The sequence below is a fragment of the Leopardus geoffroyi genome, chromosome B1 (genome assembly GCF_018350155.1).
Source record: "Leopardus geoffroyi isolate Oge1 chromosome B1, O.geoffroyi_Oge1_pat1.0, whole genome shotgun sequence".
NCBI lineage: Eukaryota > Metazoa > Chordata > Mammalia > Carnivora > Felidae > Leopardus > Leopardus geoffroyi.
The window spans coordinates 24,699,468-24,723,754 of NC_059327.1; the positions used below are offsets into that span (position 1 = coordinate 24,699,468).

The 24,287-nt window shown below is 38.9% G+C and overlaps 1 protein-coding gene and 1 long non-coding RNA gene across 9 annotated transcripts in view; one reads left to right on the forward strand and one right to left on the reverse strand.

Annotated features, from left to right (window-relative positions):
- DLC1 (DLC1 Rho GTPase activating protein) overlaps nucleotides 1-24,287 on the forward strand; it is a 483,787-nt gene that overhangs the window by 69,938 nt on the left and 389,562 nt on the right. For all 8 annotated transcript variants that reach the window (XM_045455325.1, XM_045455318.1, XM_045455352.1 and 5 more), the window contains one exon: nucleotides 1,719-2,860. In XM_045455325.1, coding sequence (XP_045311281.1) covers nucleotides 1,844-2,860 — 1,017 coding nt within the window. In that variant the 5' untranslated portion in view covers nucleotides 1,719-1,843. The remainder of the gene's footprint in view (nucleotides 1-1,718; nucleotides 2,861-24,287) is intronic.
- On the reverse strand, nucleotides 8,763-18,556 carry LOC123586362. Its single transcript, XR_006706768.1, has 3 exons — nucleotides 18,286-18,556; nucleotides 10,813-10,890; nucleotides 8,763-9,382 (listed from the first exon to the last, which is right to left on the reverse strand). It is a non-coding gene; the product is annotated as an uncharacterized LOC123586362 (long non-coding RNA).

Genomic DNA, 24,287 nt, shown 5'->3' on the forward strand with positions numbered 1-24,287 from the left:
ACAACCCAAATTTGCCCATGAAAGCAGAAATTTTCTGGCCTGCATCTATGCGTTTTTTCCACTTTCCGTAGCCTCCCACACTATAATGACTTATGCATGGAATTCAGGGACTTTATATTTTCTTTTGAGTGCAAAATGAATGCCAACATGGAAAATGTGCATGCTGACCATTTCAAATGGTCACAGGCCTTTGAGAGAACCAGATAGTATCCAGAAAGATATTTGGTCAGGCTAGGGTACCAAATTCTAGTACATTCCTTAATAAGTCTGCTGGTCTTCACAGGATGGGAATATTTACCTTTCTGGCAAGTGCTTAGTCAGGATAGCCTGAAGTTTTTGGTAGGGACTCAGAATCCTTTTCAATAGACTGAAGTGACCCACATCCAGCGTAGTAGTTAATCTTGTTTATGGCTGAAATCAATAAGCCAATCCATGTTATGTGCTGACAGTTCTCGTGTGGAGGAAAAACGAGAAGTGTCTACTTTTTGAATGGGATTTTTCTTTTATGGTCCAATAATTTGGTTTCATTTTGGGGCAACATTTGGATTAGTCATTTTTGCAAAGTTCAGTTTACATTGGTATAATCTGTTTCCTTGAACTAAGGGGTTTGAATAGTTCAAGGCAAAAAGGAGATGGAAACCTGGAATGTATTTATATTCTACCCTATCTTATGCCTGGTTTTCTGGTTTACTGAAATTTTTATGGCTAAAGTCTAATAGAAGTATACAAACGAAACTCCTTAGAAGCCAAAAAGAAAGAGACTGAAGTTTCTGAAGAATTGTACCCATTGTTTTATCATGCTCACATCTTCTTTTTGGTTCTCTGAGTTCCTGCCTGAGGAGTTTAGATTTTGTACACACTAAATGTATGTGGAGGGAAGGGGTCCAGGTAGAATCTCATGCCATGGAGACAGTACAGTTTGTTGGCTATCTAAATTTGGGCCTTAGAACCTGGGCCTAGTGTAAATCCTGGCGTGCTTCCTGGATGTATTGCCTTGGGCAAGTTATTTAACGTCTCAACAAAATGAGCTTGCCACCTAGTAGTAGCAGTAATAGCATGACTGTAAATGTATTTGTCCTAAGGCATGGCCAGTGGTCTGTGTTCCATTTTCTTATGAATTATGTGTTAATAGGAGCTAAACCAGATTATTCCATGTTTCTTAGTCTCTCCCTGGAGTAAATACGTCCTGGTAGTTTGGCCTCTGTATTAGCTCTTTCACAGACTAGTCCATTACACATGCTGTCTCTGTAGCTCACGTTTTACACGAGCAGCTCCTGGTGGCCATTGCTGCAATTCAAACCAAGCAACAAATAGATTTCTGTAAGAACTTGGTTTCACAAAAGTAAACAGGAAAGTATGTAAGCTAGAGTAACAAGTTTCTTCTGGTGATTTCTATTAAGTACTGCAAGGCAAATATGTTCTTAATGGAGTGTCACACCCTCAGGACTTACGTCTTCATTCATTAATAGGTCAGTCAATCCACCTGCCTTTCAAATGCTGTCAACGTTTTTTGACCAGAAATATTACAGGTGAAGTTTTCTTCTAATATTAGGCTACTTCTTAAAGAAATAACATCATTAAATCTATGGAAAGAAGCTTTGTAAATTCCCTTACTTAATCTTTCATAGCACAGATTAAGCGCTCTCTTTTCCAAGACACATTTTGACTCTAGAATGATTATCCTAAACTATATATAAATTTTTAAATTTTTTTCATAGGTGGCAAAATGATAAAATTCGCTCTCTTGTTCGGTCCGCGCATATGACGTAATGTCTCCTCAAGTTCCATCTCCTTCAGTGTCACATGGAACGTATCTCTCAGTCTGTTGTCAAACTACGATGACATGTCTGTAGCTATCAGAAAGAGAAGCTGGGAAGAACATGTGACCCAATGGATGGGGCAGCCTTTTAATTCTGATGATTATAACCCAGCATGCCATCATGGACTAGTAGCTGACAGCTCCCAGGCAAGTATGGAAAAAGATGCAACTTTAAATGTGGATCGCAAAGAGAAGTGTGTTTCACTGCCAGACTGCTGCCATGGCTCAGAGCTGAGAGACTTTCCTGGGAGGCCAATGGGTCACATTTCAAAGGAGGTGGATGAAAATGACAGCCCCGAAGGTGAAGATCAGTTTCTTTCTCTGGAGGCCAGCACGGAAACACTAGTGCACATGTCTGACGAGGATACCGATCCCGATCCCTATGTTACAGATGATAAACAAATTTTAACTACGCAAGGACATAAGATATCAGACCAACATACTACCAGAGGAGCAGGCTCCTTAGTAAAGACACTGCCCGTCATGGAAGGTAACCAAAGTAACTCCTGGGGAATGGCTGGCGGAGCTGACTTGGCACTGGTAGAAGAAAAGAGGGGGAAAAAACCTGTTGACACTACAAGTAAAAGCCTGGAGCTTTGTAATGATATAAGCTTAAGTGAAGTAAAAGATGCATCCCAAACAAATGCATGTGACTCTTCACATGTGAAAGATATTGTGCCTGAGAAGCAATTGCTTAATTCGGCTGTAATTGCTCAGCAACGAAGAAAACTTGACTTCCCTAAAGATGAACATGAAAGAAACACCTGCGGTGTAGTACAGGATGAGTTCTTGGCTATTCCTCACAAGGGCAGAGGACTGCCATTATTAAAAGCAGATTCTGGAAGCTGCCTTCTGCAACCTCCTTCCTGCCCTGATGGAATGTCAGCTGAAAATGACCTAGAGAAGAGTGGTTTCTTAGAACATCAAAACAAATGTCTTCCAAAGGTCAACTCAGAAGATGGCATGCAGTGTTTACACTTAAAGGAGACTCTGGCCACCCAGGAACCCACAGATAATCCGGTCAGACTTCGCAAAAGAAAGGTAAGGCACATGCACAGATTATCTGGTTTTTGGAATTTTATAAATATCCTTGTTTCTATCACTTATTATTTTGCTAGGATTAAAGAGATATGTAGATGTTTCTTTTGCTCTATAGTGTAGCTGTATAACTCAAGGATTATCTTCTTGGGGGGAACGTCAGAATATGTAAAAATTAGAATATAATAACCTATTCATTTCACTAATAGTATTTATCATAGTTTGTGAACTATGCTCTTTGGAATTGTGTTGAAGACAGAATTGGTTTCACTTTCCTTAGTTGGAATTAAATAGCCACCAGATAGCTCATAGTTCAAGGCCTAGCTGATGAGTGTTCTCTAATTTTTAGGAAGAAAGTAACAATACTTTATTTAATGTCAGTTATTTGGACTTATTTCTTTTGCCCTTCAAAAAGTATATTTTATCATAATTAAAGTGGTATGAATCACGCATTAAAAATGACCCTTTTACATCTCCAAAGACAACAGTATGCCCTACCCCCAAATATGTTTATAAAAATAATACCCTGGCACATTTGCTATCATTAGGTGTATCAACTTTTCTTTAATTCTGAACTAAAAAGAACCAATAGCTGAAATTACTTTTTATGGTGAGTCTCCTTTACTCCTGTAGATGCCACAATCCCCTTAGAAGTTTCCAAGTGAGAGAAGCAAAGATTGGAGTAGAGTTATTTGAAGCATGGCTTAGCTAGTAGACTCTTGGCCAAAATTTGTCTTATCCTTAGGATTTTCCCCAAGTTCTTCCCACAATGTAGTGGTTTACAATCCTGATGTAAATACAAATATAATTTCTTCCATAAATGCAACGTGGTCATTGGCATTGAAAACTCCCTGTGGACTGGACAACATCTTTCCTCCTCTTTTGATATAATATTAATCTATAATGGCACTTCTCCTCATACAAAACCAATGTTCAACTGGGACTATGTACAATGAGGAAAGAAAACAATCTCTAACTCTTTGTGGGGGGGGGGGGGAAAGAAAAAAGAAAAAACAAAGTCCGGTTTCCACAAACTGTGGTTTTGCTAACAAACTAGATCAGTAACGTGTCATAAGTTAGTTTAAATGAAGTCAAAGACTTGACAGCCAACGATCAGTATGCTCAAACTCTATGACAACAGAGCATTCTGTGTTTCTGGCAAACTCTTCTTTCTTTATACATCGCATTGAAATATTAATGCTGCATAAAGTTGTTATGATTGGCATGCTCAGGTCACTTTTCCAGAAATGTCTTATATCCTATCAAATCTGCTGGGAATGCGATAATGACATAAGAAATTATTAATCGACCTATGACATAGCTCCCCTAAAATAAGACAAACCCTGCCCAACTGCTGACAAACATTAAACATTCCAGAAACATATGCTCACCACTTGGACATTTATATCAATAGTAAGAATGCTGGAAAGAATTTTCTCTTGGACATGTCACTATAGCATGGTTACATTAGGAGAGATGTAATTATAACCTATTTACAAGTTCTAACTTAAATATTCTATTTTAAGCATGTCATTATCCTAAAGTGTTATGGCGTCGTCTGGTGGAATATTTGCTTCGACTCTACAATTCCTTCGGGATGCTTTGTAATGAACAGATTAAATGCAAAATTTCAAGTTTGGACTTTACTCTGGAAAAGCATCATTATGGGAGAAACCTCTATAACCAAAGTCTGTAGGAATTTCTGTTCTGTCCGATAGTGAATGAGTATTAAAATGCCTTTGAATTGGCAATTTACCATTTTAGAGCTTCACCAAGGAAAATGGTAAAGCAAACTCATAAATGTGCAGAAATGTTTATCATTGTATTGTATGTTACTGACAAAAAAAGAATGTAAGTTTCCATCAATAAGGAATGCTTAATTATTGTTTGTCTGTACTTTGGAATGCTATGCAGCCATTAAAAGATAGAGGGAGATCCATGTACACTGAGTGATCTCATGATACAGCACATCTGGCAAAAGGCAGGGGCAGACCTGGATGTGTAGCACATACCGACCTTATATGACAAAATGTGTATATTATAGATAAAAATATAAATACAAATAGGAACAGGGGTATAAACCTCTCTATGTGGTTAAATAAGACTATGCAAAATCCTGGCTATCTAGGCATAAAATTATTAATAGCAGTTATTTTGAAAGAATGGAATTAAAAGTATAGAAGCAGGGGATTTTCACCTTTTCCCCCATATAATTGTTATAAAAGGTGTTAGAAATATGGATGAAATGCATGCAATGAACAGAAGTACAAAAGCAAAATAGTACTAGATATATAAAGTATTTGGAACATGTTCTGCATGGCACAAAATGACCTTTATATAGTTATTATGACTATCATTACTTCTATGAAATAGAAACAAGTATGTATAAAGTTTTTCAAAATGTCAACAAGAATTCTAGTCAACTACTCCATTCATAATACCAGTGCACATCATTTAAAACAGATAAGCCTTTTGGGGAGACACACAAGCCACATTTTCATGTCTAAGGTGTTAGGGACCAGATGCGAAAAGGAATTTGCTTAATTGTATCTTTAAAACTATTTGTCAGCCATGGTGACAGCTTTAAGATTAGTGCATGTAAAGGTGAAGTAGAATATAAGCTAATAAATTTTTAGAGAACTTTAATCAGCTTATTACATGATGGTCATATGAGTGAGCCAAATCCTTCACTGAATTTATGAGCATGATTTTTTTTTTTGGGGGGGAGGGGGGTCAGGATATAATCAAGGTTCTAAGACTTGTAAAAAAAATAAAACTCAAGTAGAGCTTCTAAGAGTAATCCTCAGAAGGTACTGAAATAGCATTATACTAGAGATATAATTGTATGTTACATATACATTATCATTTCTTGAAATCTATAAATCTTGGCGGGCATTCACTGTTTTGCATGCTGTATTTTTTTTGTTGTTGTTGCTTTCCAATGTTATCTCTGGCCATCCATGTATTTATTCAGCGTCCCAAGTGGAGAGGGCTACATTTGTAGTGTATATAAATATCAATCTTTTAAGCTAATAATTCTCCTCAATATGATGAAATATATAACTAAAGTGAAGCCAATGAAATCAAAGGAAAACCAAGTAGATTAGGAGCAGACATTAGCAAATGAGTCAGAAGGTCATGTGGCATATGACCAGCATTTATAGGGTGTGGGTAAGTCTTTGGGGTAAGGCAGCTGGTTCAGGGCAATTCTCAGAGACAAATTCCACAGAAATCTGGAGGAGGGAGACACTCTAAGAAGTGGTCTCTTTAAACCAAATGAGATGTGAAGATGGAAAATATGTAAGGAAAGGCTTGAGGTTAGACTTTTTTAAAGAACTAGTGTATTTGTTCTTGATGGTGGTTAGCTAATTAAAGAGACTCCAACATTTAGTCTTCTCTAGAGACTATTTAAATAGTTCCCAAAGTTTTGCATAGCCGTAATAGTTACGTAAATGTATGAACATAGTTTTATTTGCTCACACAAAATATAATCCATATTACAAAGCGATATAAACTCCAGAATATAATGCAAAAATGATCTGAACCTTGAGAAGACACCTGATTCCACATTCGAACAAAAATCTCACGTCCGAGCCAGTAAACGAAACTGTATCATTTTTGCTGTAGTTTTGACGGCTGTCATAGAAAACCAGCATAAAAGTGGCTTAAATCTAACATCTTTTTCTCACATACACATAATAATTGGGTATAAACAGTACTGGACCAATATGTAGCCTCTATGTTTTCACAGCCCCAGACCCTTTCCATCTAACTGTTCTACCACCCTGAGCCCTTATTGAGAGTCAAGTCGGTGGGAAAAGGAGGGAGTGCAGGGGTGGCCACAGTACCGTGTAAAGGCAGGACCCAGAAGGTGCACACTTCTTTTTCTCCCACATTTCATGTGCTACAGTTTAGTTACATGGGCATACCTAGCAATAAGGGCTGAGAAATGGAGTCTGCATTCTGGGTAAGCAGGCGTCTGCTAAAAATTCTATTATCAAAGAATAAGGAGAAATTTTATATTATCACCCATACCATTAAATATGTTGAGGAACAACACTCTAACAAATTTATTCCAGTACATCATGGCCTGTGGCGAAAGGAATAAACAGACTGCTGTATGTTAGGTGGTGTTTTGTATACATACTTAATTTCACACTACAGAATACCTTTCTGTGTTAGGAAACTTTTCAAAGTGATGTTGATCAAATGCTACACTTTCTTAATGGAAAACTCCCAGGAATGAAACATTATACTGTATATACTGTACTTTATCCCTGGACAAGCGTAATATATTAATTAGAAATGACTGATAAAATCAAGTCTTTTCTCCTTACCCTATCTCTGACATATGTATAAATTCAGTAAAAGCACACTTCTACTTGAAATGACCTTCTCATTCCTTTCTATGACCTTCTTGTTTTTTCCTGTCTCCTGACTGCCAATGTGGGAGCCTTGTAGCATGAGGAGGCTGTCATTGACCAATGGGTGACATAAAGAACAGCGTAAATCATGGAAAAGATAGAATGGGCCAAGATAGGAAGCCAGCTGGAAGAATACAAAAGGGAAGGAAAAAAATTGTCTAAGAAATAAAAAACAAAAGGATGGTTAAGCCAAAACCCCCAGATATGTTGAATGAAAGCAGGGACTAGTGGAAGAATTAGACTTTGTTAAGAAGCCTACTATTATTTGACAAAAAGGAAGGGATACAAAGCAGGGTAAGTATATGTACCTCTGCAGATAGATTCATAATAACAGTATGATTTTATACTGAGTTCCCAGGGTTTTGAAACAGATAATCCAGTTGAGTAGATTATACTGTTTTTAAACTTTGTTTTCCTGGCTCAAGGATTAGGACTGGCAGAGAAAAGTCACCACCAGGGGGAAAGTGGGCATGTAGAGAGATAACTAGGTCTTCCCAGCCATATTTTAACTGGGTTTGTGTCTCAGATAAACCTGGCAATTTTGCGAGCAGCTCGTTTTGTGTTGTTAGGCCACTGAAAACCATCGAATTGTTTTATGCCATTTAAACTAGTGTTTGCCTTATGAACAACTAGAAAGCCAGAAACATATCTGCAGACATTGGGGGCTCAAATATTTTGCCTCATAATATACTATGTTTATTGTATAGTGTATTGTATATCGTATTGTATTGTATAGTATAGTATATAGTCCCCGAAACACTACTGGAGTGTTCTCAAGTAAGACTTCTGTTTGACTCACACTTCAGGCTAGCACGGAAGGGAGGGAACATCAGTGCAGAGAAAGAGAAAAGGGGTGGGGCAGAGGAAGGGGAGGAGAAGGAAAAGGGAAAGAGAGAAAGAGAGAAGAACAGAGGGGAGGATAAGTTATGTTAGGTTACCAAGAGAAGCACCAGTCAACTGCAAGGAGAAACAAAGCTCCAAGCCCTTGAGAAAAGTGGATTTCTAGCAGCTGGAGTCAGATTCTATTTCAGCACAATGCGCTTATGGTGATCACCAGCACGAGTTTAGCAAGGAGACAAGGAACGCGAATTTGATTCCAGTGCTCATAGAGCAGGTGGAGAGGAATTATTATTATGGGTTCACATGAGGAACTCTGCCGAGTAGGGCCAGCGTTCGCCAGCTCACCTCCACCAGGCTGCAGGTGAAGCCCCAGTGAGCCACTATCTCAAGATCCCCAAATGGTTTCACTTTGGGGGGACTTTTCCAAATTTCCTCAGCCAAGTTAGTTGCTTGATTCTCTCCTCATTCACAGAGGACTTCTCTCTTTTGTAACCTTTACTATAAAATCATTTGATCCCACCACTGCTAACTAAAACAGAAACTTGGTGGCACCAGTGTTGTGTCTGTAGAGGTTCAGATTTGTGTCTGTAGCATTCAGCCCAGTGCTTAGAACTCCATTCATCAGTGTTTGAATGAATGAATATTGGTGTTATGGTAAAGAATTTATTTTCAGAAGACGAAATCAGATGTCAAGAGCCTAAGAATAAGGACGCAGAAAAAATGGAATCACACAACCCAAATCAGAAAACAGATAGCTCATGCTTTGTACCATAACCTCCTCTCTGTGCTCCCTGCCATTTCCATGCTAAAACAGAGCGTGAGAGAAGAGGGAGAAAAGAACTATGTAAAATCTGGTTCTCCGAGGCAATCTTTGAGTTTGATTATTATTACCATTGATCTCAAAACAACAAATTAATTGTAACTCATTGGTGCATAGAAATCTGAGGGGTAAATGTTATTTAGAATCTACTCAATTGTTTCCAGAGAGTAATGGGCAAGAGTAAGTGTAGAGAAGGAAATATTAGCTTATCCATTCACTTTTATTTTTAATTTTTATCCTTTAATTTTGTATATAGAAGGTATATATTAATACAAACGTATATATGTTACAGTTTATAAGGAAATACTCACTGAGGAGCATATGATCGAAAATGTTGGGAGGCCACTGGTTCAGAAATCCTCCAGCTTTTCTGGTTCATGTCATTCTGAGGAAGTCAGGAGTGGAGTGGAGGGGAAATGACAGGAAAAATAGAGTAAGAGACTGAAAGATAAATGAGTAGGAGAGATTAAGGGATTTGTTTAGAAAGTGTCACACCACAGTAAATTTCTTTGTAATTTATTATTGTGAAAACCACATAAAGTAGGGAGATCTGTTGCCAGGTGCCTCTAAGGCAGAAAAAAATATACTCTGAATGAGAGCAATTAGATCTGGATGTTTCTCGTTCCAGATTTTTTTTTTTTTTAAAAAAAGCAGTTATGAAGTGCGATGGGCCTCTGATCCAAGCAGTGCCTTGATTCAAAACTTCAAATTTACATTCTTAGTAACAAGATCATTAATAAATTCACATTAATCCAACATCAGCTTTTATTGGAGCAAGAATTAATACATGTTTATGATGTTATTTTAAATAATTAATGGGTATTTCAGAGCCAATTGCACATTAGAGGCAAGCGTAATAGTGAAACTGATTTAGTTTCTTCCTCGTGGATTTCTGTTACTAGAAACCAGGACCAGCTTATTAATCTTTTAATACCAACAAAACCGCCATAGGTTTTGGCTCCCTCCCTCGACGAAATGCCAATATCCACAAAAGTTGGGATAACTAACATAGCCTACAGAACAGGGCCCTGCCTCTGTTATCTGGGCGCTAAACACAGTGCTGCCCATGGAATCTGTTCACTTTCTGGCTCATGTTCTTAGAAATAAAGTACTTCTCCCTGCTGCCAACAAGATCTCTATTCCACAGATAGTTTTCTAACTGTCAAGAAAATTAGAGTGCCACTTTCGAGATAACCTCACAATTTTCAAAGGAAACATAAGCAAATGGGAAAATACACTTTTATTATTTTTTTCTGTCCTGTATCTACATTGGCAGAGGAATAAAACTAGTGACTAACGAAGCTCTTCAATTTTGGGTTCTATCTTTGGAGCCAGTGGAGCTTTAAAAGGATTTTATAGACGTTAAAAGTTTTATATACATTAAAAGTTAACCTAGGCGCTTCAAAACAAGTTGAAATAGCATTATTATTTGGTCTAGAAAATGAATAGCTTGGTCTGAGCTTGATTTTCTAATCAAGAAAATAAGCTATGGTGCGGAGAAAGAGCATAATCTAAATTAAAGTATGTTATTTAATCTTTGTGAAACTTCTATGTCTCTAAAAAAAATGGAGGCAACATTCCCTATATCACAAGGTTGCTAGAACATTAAATGAGATAGAAAATGTGATTAAACAGCTACCTAATAGAACTACTGTAACAATCCATTTTTTACCAAAATTCAAGGTGGGTTGACAGTTGAATACCTGAACACTTGCAGGCAGAATCTATATTCACAGCATAAATAGCATCCAGGGTCAGTAGCTACTTTAACTGGAGATTTCTCAAGTGCTGCATGGTCCATGGTAAGCCTCCACACCTTCTACACTATGGGTATGCCTAGAACCAAGTAAGCATAAACCTGCTTCCCTCACCTGTAGCTTTGTAGTCTTGTATGTTACTGATTTTCTCTGTGCTTTGGTTTTTTCATCTGTATAATGGAATAGTTCACTCTGCTGTCAGGAACATTGGATGTTAATATATACAAGTAATTAAAACAGTGCCTGGCTCATAGACAACACTATGGACTTTAGCTACCAGTAGTAGTTGTTTTGTTGTTTGTTTTACTAAATTGTCCTTGTTATAGATCTGAGAGTAAGCTAAACTTGTCTGGGAATAAGTGTGGGGAAAGATTGATAAAAGTTGAGAGAGGATTTAGTATCATATAGTATATCATATCCTATACTGTATCATATCATCATATAGTAAAGCCTGGAATATGCATTCATTAACTAAATAAATATTAAGTACATTCTCTTTCTCCGCACTTGGTTGTGTGCAGTATAAGATCTGAATAAAACTCATATATACATCCTTATGTAAAGGCACTTCCATATTGAAAGGGCTAAGTCACATAAATAACAAATGACAAAATATTAAGTTAAATTAACTTTAATAACTATTACTTTTAGAACCTCATATAATATTAGGTTTGGAACCACAAGTACAGTAACACCACGGTTCAACCTAATCCAAGGAAGAAAGTATTAAGATCTATGGAACTAAAAGCATTACAGGCTTCCCTGTGAGGAAGTCAAAGAAAGTTTCACCAAGTGATGCCTCAGCTGAGCTTTGAAAGATGCAAAGATGGTGCCCTTGAGAGAATGAAGGAGAGGAATCTCTGTCCTTACTTTAATATTCTTGGAAAATTAAATTTTACTATTTTTTTAATACACAGATTTCAGTCTTAGGGTGAGTGAAATAAACCAATACTTCAAGAAAGTCATTTACAAACAGTCACTTTTAAATGCTAAGGTGTGTTTTCCAAACTATTTCGTGGTGATATAAACATCAAAAGAGGAGAACAGCACTTCATATGCCATACTTTAGCTGAGGCAAAGCAGCTGTTTTCGTACTTAGATTTTTAGCTTCGTCATTTCTGGGCTTACTTTACCTAAAATAAATAAATAAGTAAATACATCATCTGATTTCATCATATGAGTGAATCCTGAAAAAAAAAAAAAATGCTAGATATGTTAATTTCCTCCCAGCTAGTATTTGATTAGTTTGCAGAGAAGTGAAATGAAGATTACGGATGTTTGCTTGATGACTAAAGCATTATCAGGAAATGTACTCACAAAATGGCTCCGCTGTAAGATTGTGGTCAGACAGCAGTACTCAGTAATTTTCTTACCCTCATAGATATGTAAGAATCATCAACGGAGTGCCACTGGTTAATTTATTCATGGTGGACAATCATAACAAGGGGATTTAACAGCATAATTCATCAAAACCATAAGAAGTAAAAAAGCAAGAGCATAATTCCATTTTTTTTTTTTTTATAAAAAAAATTTTTTTTTCAACGTTTATTTATTTTTGGGACAGAGAGAGACAGAGCATGAACGGGGGAGGGGCAGAGAGAGAGGGAGACACAGAATCCGAAACAGGCTCCAGGCTCCGAGCCATCAGCCCAGAGCCTGACGCGGGGCTCGAACTCCCAGACCGCGAGATCGTGACCTGGCTGAAGTCGGACGCTTAACCGACTGCGCCACCCAGGCGCCCCCATAATTCCATTTTTTAAAAAAAATCAGGGGCGCCTGGATGGCTCGGTCGGTTACGAGTCCGACTTCAGCTCAGGTCATGATCTCACGGTCCCTGAGTTCAAGCCCCGCGTCGGGCTCTGGGCTGATGGCTCGGAGCCTGGAGCCTGCTTCAGATTCTGTGTCTCCCTCTCTCTCTCTGCCCCTCCCCCGTTCATGCTCTGTCTCTCTCTGTCTCAAAAATAATAAATAAACGTTAAAAAAAATTAAAAAAAAAATCAATTCTAATTACAATGTTTCACATCCCACCCACATATTGGCCTAGTGCGCAATTGGAGATTTTCTTCAGAGTCGCTTGGAAGAGGAACCCAAAGGTGTTTCAGTCAGAACATAACAGAAGAGAAATGTACTTCATGAATATCTGATAAAAGTTCAAATTTCGATTTTCATCTTGAGTTTCAAGGAAGAAATCCTTTAATAACAAAATCACATAGGGGTGCCTGGGTGGCTCAGTCTGTTAAGCTTTCCCACTCTTGATTTTGGCTCAGGTCATGATCCCACGGTTTGCAAGATGGAGCCATATGTGGGGCTCTGTGCTGACAACGCGGAGCCCGCTTGGGATCCTGCTCATTCTCTCTCTCTCTCTCTCCCTCTCCCCCTCCCCCTCCCCCTCTCCCTCTTTCTCTCAAAGTAAATAAGCTGTAAAAGATAAGAGGGCATAGTCCCTATGAGTGATGTGAATTGTCTGATGGATGACAATGTATTCAGAGGACGGCCCTCGGACCACGCTGTTCATCCCCTGTTGTTACACAAAGAAAGACTGGTGCTCACGCTTGGTGGGCTGATGACAACCTTCATTTTCAGCACCGTTATTTAGATGTTATTTAGATTAAATGTCAACTTGTGCCACAAAATCCATTCTATGAATTTTTGAATGAGTTAAACTTTTTCTTGAGAGAATTGTGAAGTGTATAAAGCCTATATAGCAGGAATATTAAGGATAAAATAAGTTTACTTAACAAAAATATTACATATGTATATACATATGTAAATTAATATATAATACATATATAAAATTATATATGCATATAAATTAACTTTCACTATCTGCAGTAATCAAGCACAATCTGGGATGCAGTATTTGGCTTCCTGCAACAACGCAGTCTTTATTGATACTTGCAGTAGAGGATGTGACAAAACACAGAGGAACTAAGTGGTTACTACCACAGGAACATTAGCAAGCTGGCTGGTGGTATTCTACTCCCACATGTTTCCAAGGGAGATGTAAAAGGAAACCAGATGGAGGCTAGGCCTCTGCAGTAAATATCACCTTCGAAGTCTGTGGACCATTTTCTCACTCCCCCCCACCGCCAGCCTCCCACCAAAGGCACAGGGACGTGGAGTTGGGGCAACACAGCACTGGTCTTCTGAGCTCTCGGGTGCAGTGTGTATTTGCCATTGTGCATTAGGACTGTAATTTCAACCCATTTCTCAATACTATCATCCCTTGCATCTTGTCTACATTTTTTTTTTAACGTTTATTTATTTTTGAGACAGAGAGAGACAGAGCATGAACGGGGGAGGGGCAGAGAGAGGGAGACACAGAATCTGAAACAGGCTCCAGGCTCTGAGCTGTCAGCACAGAGCCCGACGCGGGGCTCGAACTCACGGACCGCGAGATCATGACCTGAGCCGAAGTCGGCCGCTCAACCGACTGAGCCACCCAGGCGCCCCAACATCTTGTCTACACTTTACTGTAAGATGGTAGCATGATGTTTAACGTCCCGTCCTCTGTTGATTTACCCGACAAGGAAGATGTAATTCACTTGCCTAGACTGTTGTAGGCAGCATCCTACAAACAAATATGGGGTGAGAGACAGAATCTGCTTTTCATAGGTTCAGGGAATGTTCCAGCTGGAAGAGACTTTAAATACTCTTGCATTTCACTTTAACTGGAATAATGTGTGTGTATTGACAAGGCCAAGAAGCTATAATTTAGAGTGTTAATAGTGGTATGTCCTGTTACCAACGTGAAGCTGCTGCCCCACAGAGAAGATGCTGAGTTGCATATTATCACGGAGAAGCTATAATTTAAAAGCAATCAGAAAGAATTGGCCAACGTCAAAATGTAACACAAACCTAATATTAAGGTTTTTTTGAACGATGAAAGGAAATGTTTTATCCTTCTATTTCAGACATTTGTCCTCTCGGTGTGCAGAAAAAAAAAACCACACAGCTTTGAGAATTTAACTACCATTTCAGGTATATGCTGACAAGAATATAAATTTTGAAAAACTGAAAATAGAGTCTAAAATGAAGTTTATTTTTCTCAGCTTCTTCCAGTTTCTAGTTTTATAATAAAAAGTCTCTCCTGAGGCATGAATTTTCCTTTAATTCAATTATTCTGTACTCTCTCCCTGCGATCAACAGAGACTTTTATCATAAATATTATCTCTGTCCACTTAGAAGTTACAAAGTGGTTTCTCTCAGATGTCTTCAGTGTTTGGGTTGAGGCATGATAAATTTTAAACAAGCTGAAAAGTATTTCAAACAAGTTCCATACTGTGAGCAATCATTAAAGAGGCAAGGAGAGAAAGGAAATTAGCCAGCAGATTTCAGTATTATCTTCACGCAAAAATTTTTAAACATATTAGTGATTATGTAAAGTGCTACGTTTTTATACTTAAAATTTGACATAGACTAGAAACAAAAAGTATGCTAAGTTGTCCATCAGCCTATTCTAGGCAACTTAAAATGGAAATAAATCTGTTCTTCACATGCAATACATTATAGTTATTATCATCTTAAATTTCCAAACCTGAACACTGAGATGATTTATTTTATTGATAGAAGATAAATAAGCAAGAGTCGTATGGTTTACAGGAAGCCAGTTGATTATGAAATTTAATTTCTAACTTTTCAGATAAATCTCATTTTTTAAAAAAGTTGTAAATGTTTTTTATTTTATTTTTGAGAGAGAAAGACAGAGCACAAGTCGGGGAGGGGCAGAGAGAGAGAGGGAGACACAGATTACAAAGCAGGTGCCAGGCTCCTGGAGCTGGCAGCACAGAGCCCAACACGGGGCTCAAACCCACTAACAGTGAGATCATGACCCGAGCTGAAGTTGGCCGCTTAACCGACTGAGTCACCCAGGCACCCCTAAATCTTTTCTTTTTTTTAATGTTTGTTTATTTTTTGAGAAAGAGAGAGAGACAGCGTGTGAGTGGGGAGGGGCAGAGAGGGAGGGAGACACAGAATCCGAAGCAGGCTCCGGGGTCTGAGCTGTCAGCATAGAGCCTGACGTGGGGCTCAGGAACTGTGAGATCATGACCTGAAGTCGGAGACTTAACTGACTGAGCCACCCAGGTGCCTCATAAATCTTTTCATTTTTAAGACGACCAGATTTACACAGGACATGTCAATAATTAAGTCACTATGCTGATGTAGAGACTTCTACATGTGAGCTTCTGCCCAATATCTGCCTCCAGTATTCCCTTCTAAAGTCAGAGCACTGTACAATACCGGGCTGGAACCCTGGTTATCGCACAGATCATTGTAGCAAAACTCGGTGCACATAAAGTTGTTTGAGGTAAGGGAGGGTGGGTAGGATGATATAGGAGAACAAGGAGAACTGCAGGCTCAAAGAATGAAAATTTGTATGCCAGTAGTTGTTATCAAAATACATTGAAGTCAGGTAAAATCTGTTGTTTATGAGGAGAGACTAAAACAATATAGTGAATAATAAAAATGGCTGCACTGTGGTTTCCTACATAATATGAGGGCTCATGGAAGAAATGCAAGAGTCAGTCTCTACTCAGAAGCAAATACAAGTTCATAGGACCTAGGAACCCTTGCTATTGGAAGGGAATGGAAAGTAGTCACAAAGTCCTGCTTAAAATACCAAAGAGGTGTAGCCAACACACTTAATGGTGAATAATAACCTTTTGGGGGGATTTTCGTTGTTGTTCTGCATTTCAAATACAAGGAGTTATACTTGACACGGCGTTTTCAAGTAGTTATTACCATTTCAACCACTTAACAATAAACCTTGATTCGGAAAGACTTATTAGCAAATTCACAAATATTTCCTCCTGGGCCTGGCCGGTCCACTTGCCGGTGCCTCCTGATCTCACTTCCGTGTGTCAGTCCTTAAGTCCCACTTCCTGTTGTGGGCAGTGGGCACCCAGGTGGGAAGCAGCAGATGGATTTTCCGGAAGCACACCACTGTTTGCTTTTGGGGGCTGCTTATTTTCACAGTCACCTATTTACCTTCTCTTAACTGCTGCCGCCTCCGTTCTTTCTGCACGGAATGCCACTGCCACTTGATAACACCCTTCTGCATTCCTGACCTGCTTCTCGTGTAACTTTTTGAGACCCAAAGAACCAAACAGGTGCATATCATTAAGAGTGAGTCATAAGCAATAGATACCCCCCCAGATGTACAGTCCCACCCTTTCACTTAGGAAGGAGTTGGAAAAGCCAAATTTACTTTGAAGCAATGCAAATTAAAGTGTGCCCACAGCTCTAAGAGCTAAAGGAAGTCAACCCATTTGTCAAAGATGTGTTTCAGAAATTCAAAGTGTTTATTAAAAACTGTTGCCGGATCCCTATTGTTACCCCTCCCTCTCTCTCTTTTTTTCCCTCTTTCTCTACTGGGCTAGTCATAGTTCCAGAAAGAAAGCGCAGATGAAAAGTTGAGACCTTTGGAGTCCCACTTCACTTTGGAAACACTGTAGAAATGCACTCGCGAGTTCAGCTGTGACTAACAATAGTTAAGAAAATAATTCTACATCCTCAATATTTCTCATCCCAATCCCCTTAATCCCCTCACCATCTCTTGCTCAAATTACTGCAACATCATCCTGATTTCTTTGGCTCCAGTCCTAAGCCCCACAAATCCACCCTCCGTACGGCACTCCAAATTATCTTTACCCAACGGAAAACCGTCCCACTGCCCCCCGCCCCCACCGCCGTAGCTTTAAAATCCCAATATTCTAGACAAGGTTTTCAAGGACAGTCACATTCTGGGCCCTGTTTACCTCTGTAGTCTGTTCCGCTTTTCCTCGTCTCACATTGACTAGGCACATTAAACTTCTCTCAGTTATCGAAATTCAGCATACTTTGTTTCACCCATAAAACTCCCCCAGCCCACCTTCCTGCCCGTGGAAGTCTTGAGGTTTCATCTTACATGTCACTTCACTCAAAAAGTCTCCCCCGAACCCCTCAGACTGAATTAGAGCCTCCTTCATCTGTGCCCGCCCCGTAACCCTCTGTACATACCCTAGCCTAGCACTTAATCACACAGTGTTGGAATTGTCTATTCATACCCATATTGTAGTGGCTGAATTGTGGAGCCCCCACCCCAACTAGGAGCATACCCTAACCCAGGAACCTGTGAATGTGACCTCGTTGGGAAAAAGCGTCTTTGCGGATGTGATTAAGAATCTCAAGATGAGATCATCCTGGATTTCCGGGGTGAACCCTACATCCAATGCCAAGGGACCTTATACAGGCCGAAGAGAAGACACAGAGGAGAAGGCCATGAGAAGATGGAGGCAGAGATTATGCAGGCAAGGAACACCTGGAGCTGCCCGAAGCTGGAAAAGGCAAGGAAGGATCCCTTCGCAGAGCCTTGGGAGAGAGAACGCACAGCCCCGCCGCCACACTTGGAGTTCTGGCCCCAGGAACTGTGAGAGAAAAAAAGTTCCGTATTTCTTTTTTTTTTTTTTTTTTAAGTTTATTTATTTATTTTGAGAGAGTGAGAGCATGGCTGAGGAAGGGGGAGAGAGAGGGAGAGAGAAAGAGAGAACCGCAAGCAGGCTCCGCACCAGGTACACAGAGCCGGATGTGGGCGGGGCTCAAACTCACCAACTAAGAGATCACGCACGACCTGAGCTGAAATCGAGAGTCACTTAAGGAACTGAGCCACCCAGGCGCCCCCAAGAGGCAGCCTCAGGAAACTGCAGTAGTCTCCCCTTAACCGTGTCTTCGGTCGGCTACCCGCGGCCAACCGCCTCCGGAAGCACAGGCCCCGCCTTCTGACGCAGCATCTTGACGTCAGTAGTCGCCGGGGTAGGTCACAGCCCCTATGTCATTGCCTCTCTGTCCTTCTGCACGTGCGCGTTTTATCGTCTCCCATCCTCCCGCGGAAGGGTGAGTACACTACAGTGAGATATTTTGAGACAGAGTCCAAATTCACCTAAGTTTGTTTGCAGTATGTTGTGAGACTCGTTCGACGTCCTTATTCGTTGTTAATCTCCTGCTGTGCCTCGTTTATAAATTAAACTTTATCGGAGGTGTGTGGTATGCATGGGGGGAAAAACCACGTCTAGGGGGTTTGGTACTACATGCCGTTTCCGAAATCCTCCGGGGGTCTTGGAACTTTCCCCAGTGGGCCAGCGAGGGGGGGGGGGCTACTTTTCTAGCACACAGACCTAACCTCAAACTAAATTCCTGGAAGGCTGCGACCAGCACGCTTCGAGCATATTCACCGTTCTCCCCCTCGTGCCTACCTTTTGCTGGCACACGGTGTGTGCTTACTACATTTTGTAGAACGAGGGCTTGAAGGATTATTACATTTTGTAGAACGAGGGCCCGAGGGGAGACAAGCACAGCGTGTTGAGCCTTATCTTCGTGGACTGTAATAATTCACGCTTTTTTTTTTTTTTTTTTTTTTTTTTACCGCTTTCTTGTTCCAATTGAATCACTTAATCCATTTTTCCTCATCTTTTATTTCATCTGATAGTTCTTTGGAAATTGTCATAAAAGTAACTGTAAACGATAGCATATACCATGGGGACATTTCTACAGAAAATGTAGCTTATTTTCTTTGAGAGATAACATACCGGCCATAATTATAAGTAATTATATGAAGTAAAAATGCCTGAATCAGTTCCAAGCTTTAAATTGCCTCACTGCTCAACTTGAGAAAAGACACTCCCAGTAAGATAGCACTGGTGTATTTACCAATTCCATATTTTCTTTCTTTTTATAAGTGATACATGCACATGGCCAAAAAAAAGTATAAAATGAAGTTGAATTTCCTCTCCGACTAGTCCCATTTTTCCAAAGACCGACCTTGAATCAGAACTGTCTCCAATTCTGATTCATTACCTAAGTGACGATAAGTAACTATAAGTACATGCTTTTACGTGGGACTTGGGCTCAGGTCATGATCAAACCATGCATGACTTCGGGCCCTGCATCTAGCTGTCTGCTGTGGGCACAGAGCCAGCTTCAGATCCTCTGTCCCCCACTCTCTCTGCCCCTCCCTCACTTGCACTCTGAAAATTAACAAAAAAAATACATGCTTTTATTTATATTTATTAATTAGTGACAGTACATAGAATTTATGCTGTTCACTTGTGAACGATGAGGTATTCCATTCGTGTGCTTAACAGATATCTTTGCTGTATCCGTTTGCTAGGACAGTTGTAACACAGTACCTGAAACTGTGTACTTCAACAGTAGGAATTGCTTGTCATTTTATTGGTTCTGAAGACCAAAAGTCTGAGATCAAGGTGTCAGCAGGATTAGTTCCTTCTGTTGGCTGTGACAGAATCTGCTCTGCGCCTCTCTCCTGGCTTCTGGTCTTCGGCTGGTAATTTTTATTGCTCTTTGGCTTGCAGACATATCACTTGATCTCTGCGTTTATGTCCACATGGTGTTGTGTCTGTGTCCAGATTTCCCCTTTTTGCGAGGACACTAGTCATTTTGGAATGGAAGTCCATCCTGCTCTGGTATGACTTCATAAATTGTCAACATATGAATTTGTGGGGTGGGGGAGATAACATTCAACCCACAGCAGTTGCTTATATTATGCTAAGCATAGTTCGATGTAATGGACTAAATAAAACAACGGCTGACAAATTTTCTATCATCCGAAACTTACTTTCAGTGGAATTTAGTATTCTCATAATAGTTCAGAGCTTCTCCCCTCTACCTACGGATTTTTTATTATTTACGTATTTTTATTTCCTCTGATATTTGCCTTCAGGAATATGCCTACTAAATAAAATGCTCATTTCTCCATTTGTTGATTATTCATTTTAAATAGCATTTCATTCCCATTTCAGAAGTTCAGAAAATGAACACTTATCCCTTGATCTACCTCTCCTCCCCCAGCTGATCAACAGCTGGGTGTTCAAATAGATTCATTTTATTATTCATTGCCCTTTAAAATATTTATTGCTTAAGTCCTATTTTTAACTAGAAATTGTTGCTATTCAGTTACCTAGTTGATAAACAGTTAATTGAGCACTTGCTGTGTACCAAGCACTCCTTTGGATGTGAGAGACACAAAATAATATCTTTGCTTTCAAGGACTTACTCTGTAGTATAGGGAAGCAGAAAAGAGATCCAACAAATGGATAGTAAACCAACTAAGGAGTAGAATGAACAAAGGAAGGAACAGAATCAAAGAGTAGGATCTTAGATACCATATGAAGGAACAGTTTCTAAAGGGAGAATGCAATCAGAATGTTTCAAATGCTGTGAGTAGCTCACCAAGAAACTTGGCATTTAACAGCATAAAGTCCATTGGCTGGCTTGTTCATAGTTTGGCGGGGGCATAGGTTTACTTTCATAGAGTTCTTAAGACCAAAAGGGAGGACAGGAATTGAAGAAAGTAAGCAGAGCCAGCTATTAAACAATGATTTAATATTTGCTGTAAAAGAAAATGAAGGAAGAGGGTGAAAGCCAGAAGATGTGTAGTCAAGAGAGAATTTTGTAAAATGTTAAATGGGAGAGATTTGGACATCAAATTTGGAAGCTCAAAGAAATGACCGAGTACAGAAAATATCATTACTACAACAGAGGAGGCAGAAGTGTTGTCCTTGAACTGATGAAAGAGGAGGGCATCCAGTGACCAATGGAGGGATTGGGATTAGAAGGAGCCAAAACCCTGTATATGCCACAAAAGCGAAGGTGAAGCAAATGAAGTATGTTTTCTGCTCGCTCTTTGATGGTACTGTATTCATATTTTACAGATGGAGCATTCTCTCAAACCTCTCTGAGAACACTAATTATAGGGATAATTTAATGTGAGGTTTAGAGGTTTTTAATGTGTAGTTAGTATTACCTGAATTATTTCTTTTTGTGCAGCAGTCTGTTTCCCTGCAATTGATTTTTCTTAATTATTTAGTGATTTGGGTTCCCTTCCCTTATTATGACCAAGGAGAATTGGATAGCATAGGTGACTGTTGTATGACCCCTCTATGATTTTTGTAGAAATCCATTCTTCTCATAGGAATGATTTATCTCCACTTCTCATGTTTCTATCCTACCTATATGCTCATCTCTGCATGAGGAGGTACTATAATAAATTCCTTACCGTCTCCCTGGATCCAGTCTTTTTCCTCTTATTCTGGTTTATTCTATACAGTATAATCAGATTTAAACTTCCTAAGAAAACATCGTCACCAGGTTATTTCCCTTCATGAAAAAGCTAAATAATGTCTTGCTTTTTGTCAAATGAAGATAATATCCTCAGCCTGTATTTTAAGGTTCTCTATTTAGTCCTTGTTAAAATTTTAAACTTAGTCTCACTACTCTAATAAGTCGTATAGAGACGCACCACAGATCCATGCTGTCTGGCCACCATGGGCTCTTAGAGCCTCTGAGTCACTCTATACACCTGGTTCCTCATTCTAGCATTTACCACTTAACTGTTTCAAACTCATTCTACTTTCTTAAAGTTCCTGAAGCTACCTCTCCCTCCCTCTCTCCCTGAAAATATCTTCACTGAGGAAATAAGTGAATGATAATTAATCTTTTTAAAATTTTGTTTGAAAGTCAACCTAATAAATGCCCTGATTTGGTGATACCAAATGCACTTTGAGGAACTATGTATTTTCCTTGTGTAGTCTCAGTGATCAATATGGTATAGTGAAAAACCGGGAGTTTTCCAGCCGATGGATGGATGGATGGATGGATGGATGGATGCCTGAGATGAGTTGGATGAGCGAGTGTGTACTCCCCAGCTATAGTTGAATTGTCTCCATTTTCAGTATGGCTGGTGAAGGACACAACTTTCCTTGCTATGGGTCTGGAAGAAGGAAAAAAGATTCCCTCATGGTTATGTCTTTTCATATCCTCCAATCTACTGTGTTAGTCTTCTTTGATTTTACAGACAGGAAGGAGTGTATTCCATAATAAAATTATAATTGTTTGCATGAACATATATTTTTGTTAATGTATTCAGTCATCAATTCATTTATTTAGCATTATTTTTAACATATAACATTTAGGCATCATGTTAATTGCCAGATAATCAGAGATGAATATTATTTTCTTTAAGAAATTCAAAAAAAACTTGAAGGATAAAACTTTCCTAACTCTAACACTTAAGGAATATGCTCCATTAGCATGATGACCATTTATCCTTGTTTGTCTGGCCACTCTGCTTTATGCCTGTTGTCGCCACATCGCCTACTTTGCTCCTCCATTCACCTTCTGAAGTGTCCCATTTTATCACCTAAATGGGACCCAGATTACATTGTTGACTTACGCAGTGCCATACTAAAAAGAAGCGGGTTATGGATGTGTATGTAAAAATGAAAATGCACCTTGCCTCTTCTAAATTTGTATTTATTAGTGGCATAAGAAAATCCTGTTGAAATTAGTAGAATATATTTGCTTTTGTTTTTAATTTTTCTAATGTTTTGAATAGACAATCCAATATGTTTTGATAGAGATTAAGCTTTAGGTAACTAATGCTTTTTTTAATGCTTCAAAAATATCATGGAAAATAAGGCTCTTATAGCTGGATGTTCACAGAAATCTGTGGAAGAGCTAATATTCACAAAGCAATAAGTGACACTAATTAGATTTCTGAAGCAATACCAAAATAGCTCATTATATATTCTATTTAAAGTTCAAAATGTATAAAATACTTATTAGTTTTAAATTGATATGTTTCACCCATCACAATTCATCTCTATAGCTTCTTTTAGCTTTAAAAGGCAACCTACTCACTTTTCTTATTCCCTAGGAAATGGTAAACTAAGAACTGATTACCTGTAGAAGTTTCTACACTACCCATTCATAATTCAGTGGAGAACTGGTTATGAAATAATGACCCAACCATGTGGGAACCACAAACAACACAAGATTGAAGGTAATGATGAGTTTAGATCCATTCTCTTTTTATAGAATAATTTCACTCAACACTAATTAGTTTTCTGAGATGACATCCGGGTCTCTTTGACATCACAGCCTCATTTCTTAGTGCCACATACCCAGTACTTGTCAATCACTGACCATAGTTTATTCTTCTAAAAATTTAAGTAGCAGCCTCAGGGTTTATATTTCCCCAAATTTACCTCAGAGCTGAAATATACCAAAGAGTCTCCCAATCTCTGGAAGAGATTCTGTGGTTATGGTTGTATTTTTTTTTTCCTTGTGAAACTACCACTGTTTATAATCTCTATTTTCTATGGTTGCTATTCATAAAAGGGTCTTTTTAAACTTTCTTTCTTTAATTCACTAAGTAAGTCCAAAAATCTCCATGGCTTCTGGGCACATGCTAAGAATAACAGGAAATTCATTATTATAACCAGTGGTATTTAGCCAAAGCCCTGATAGGAAAGATGGCCTTTGCTGAGCCTCAGCATCAGAAAACTAAAATCCTTTTGAACCAAAATTGAATATCAGGGTTTTCTCCAGACTAAAAAGTTTTAGAACTAAACTTTAATTATGAAGATATCTGTACTGTGTTATAGAAAACACCTTTTTTCAAGTCTTTTAAAAACAAATTCAACCCTGACACAACATGTTTAAGTCAAAGAAGGAAAACCAGCTACAAGTATTTAGGAATCTACTACTTTTTTTAGACAAAATTGTAATTTGGTCTTGTCTGTTAAAAAATGCCA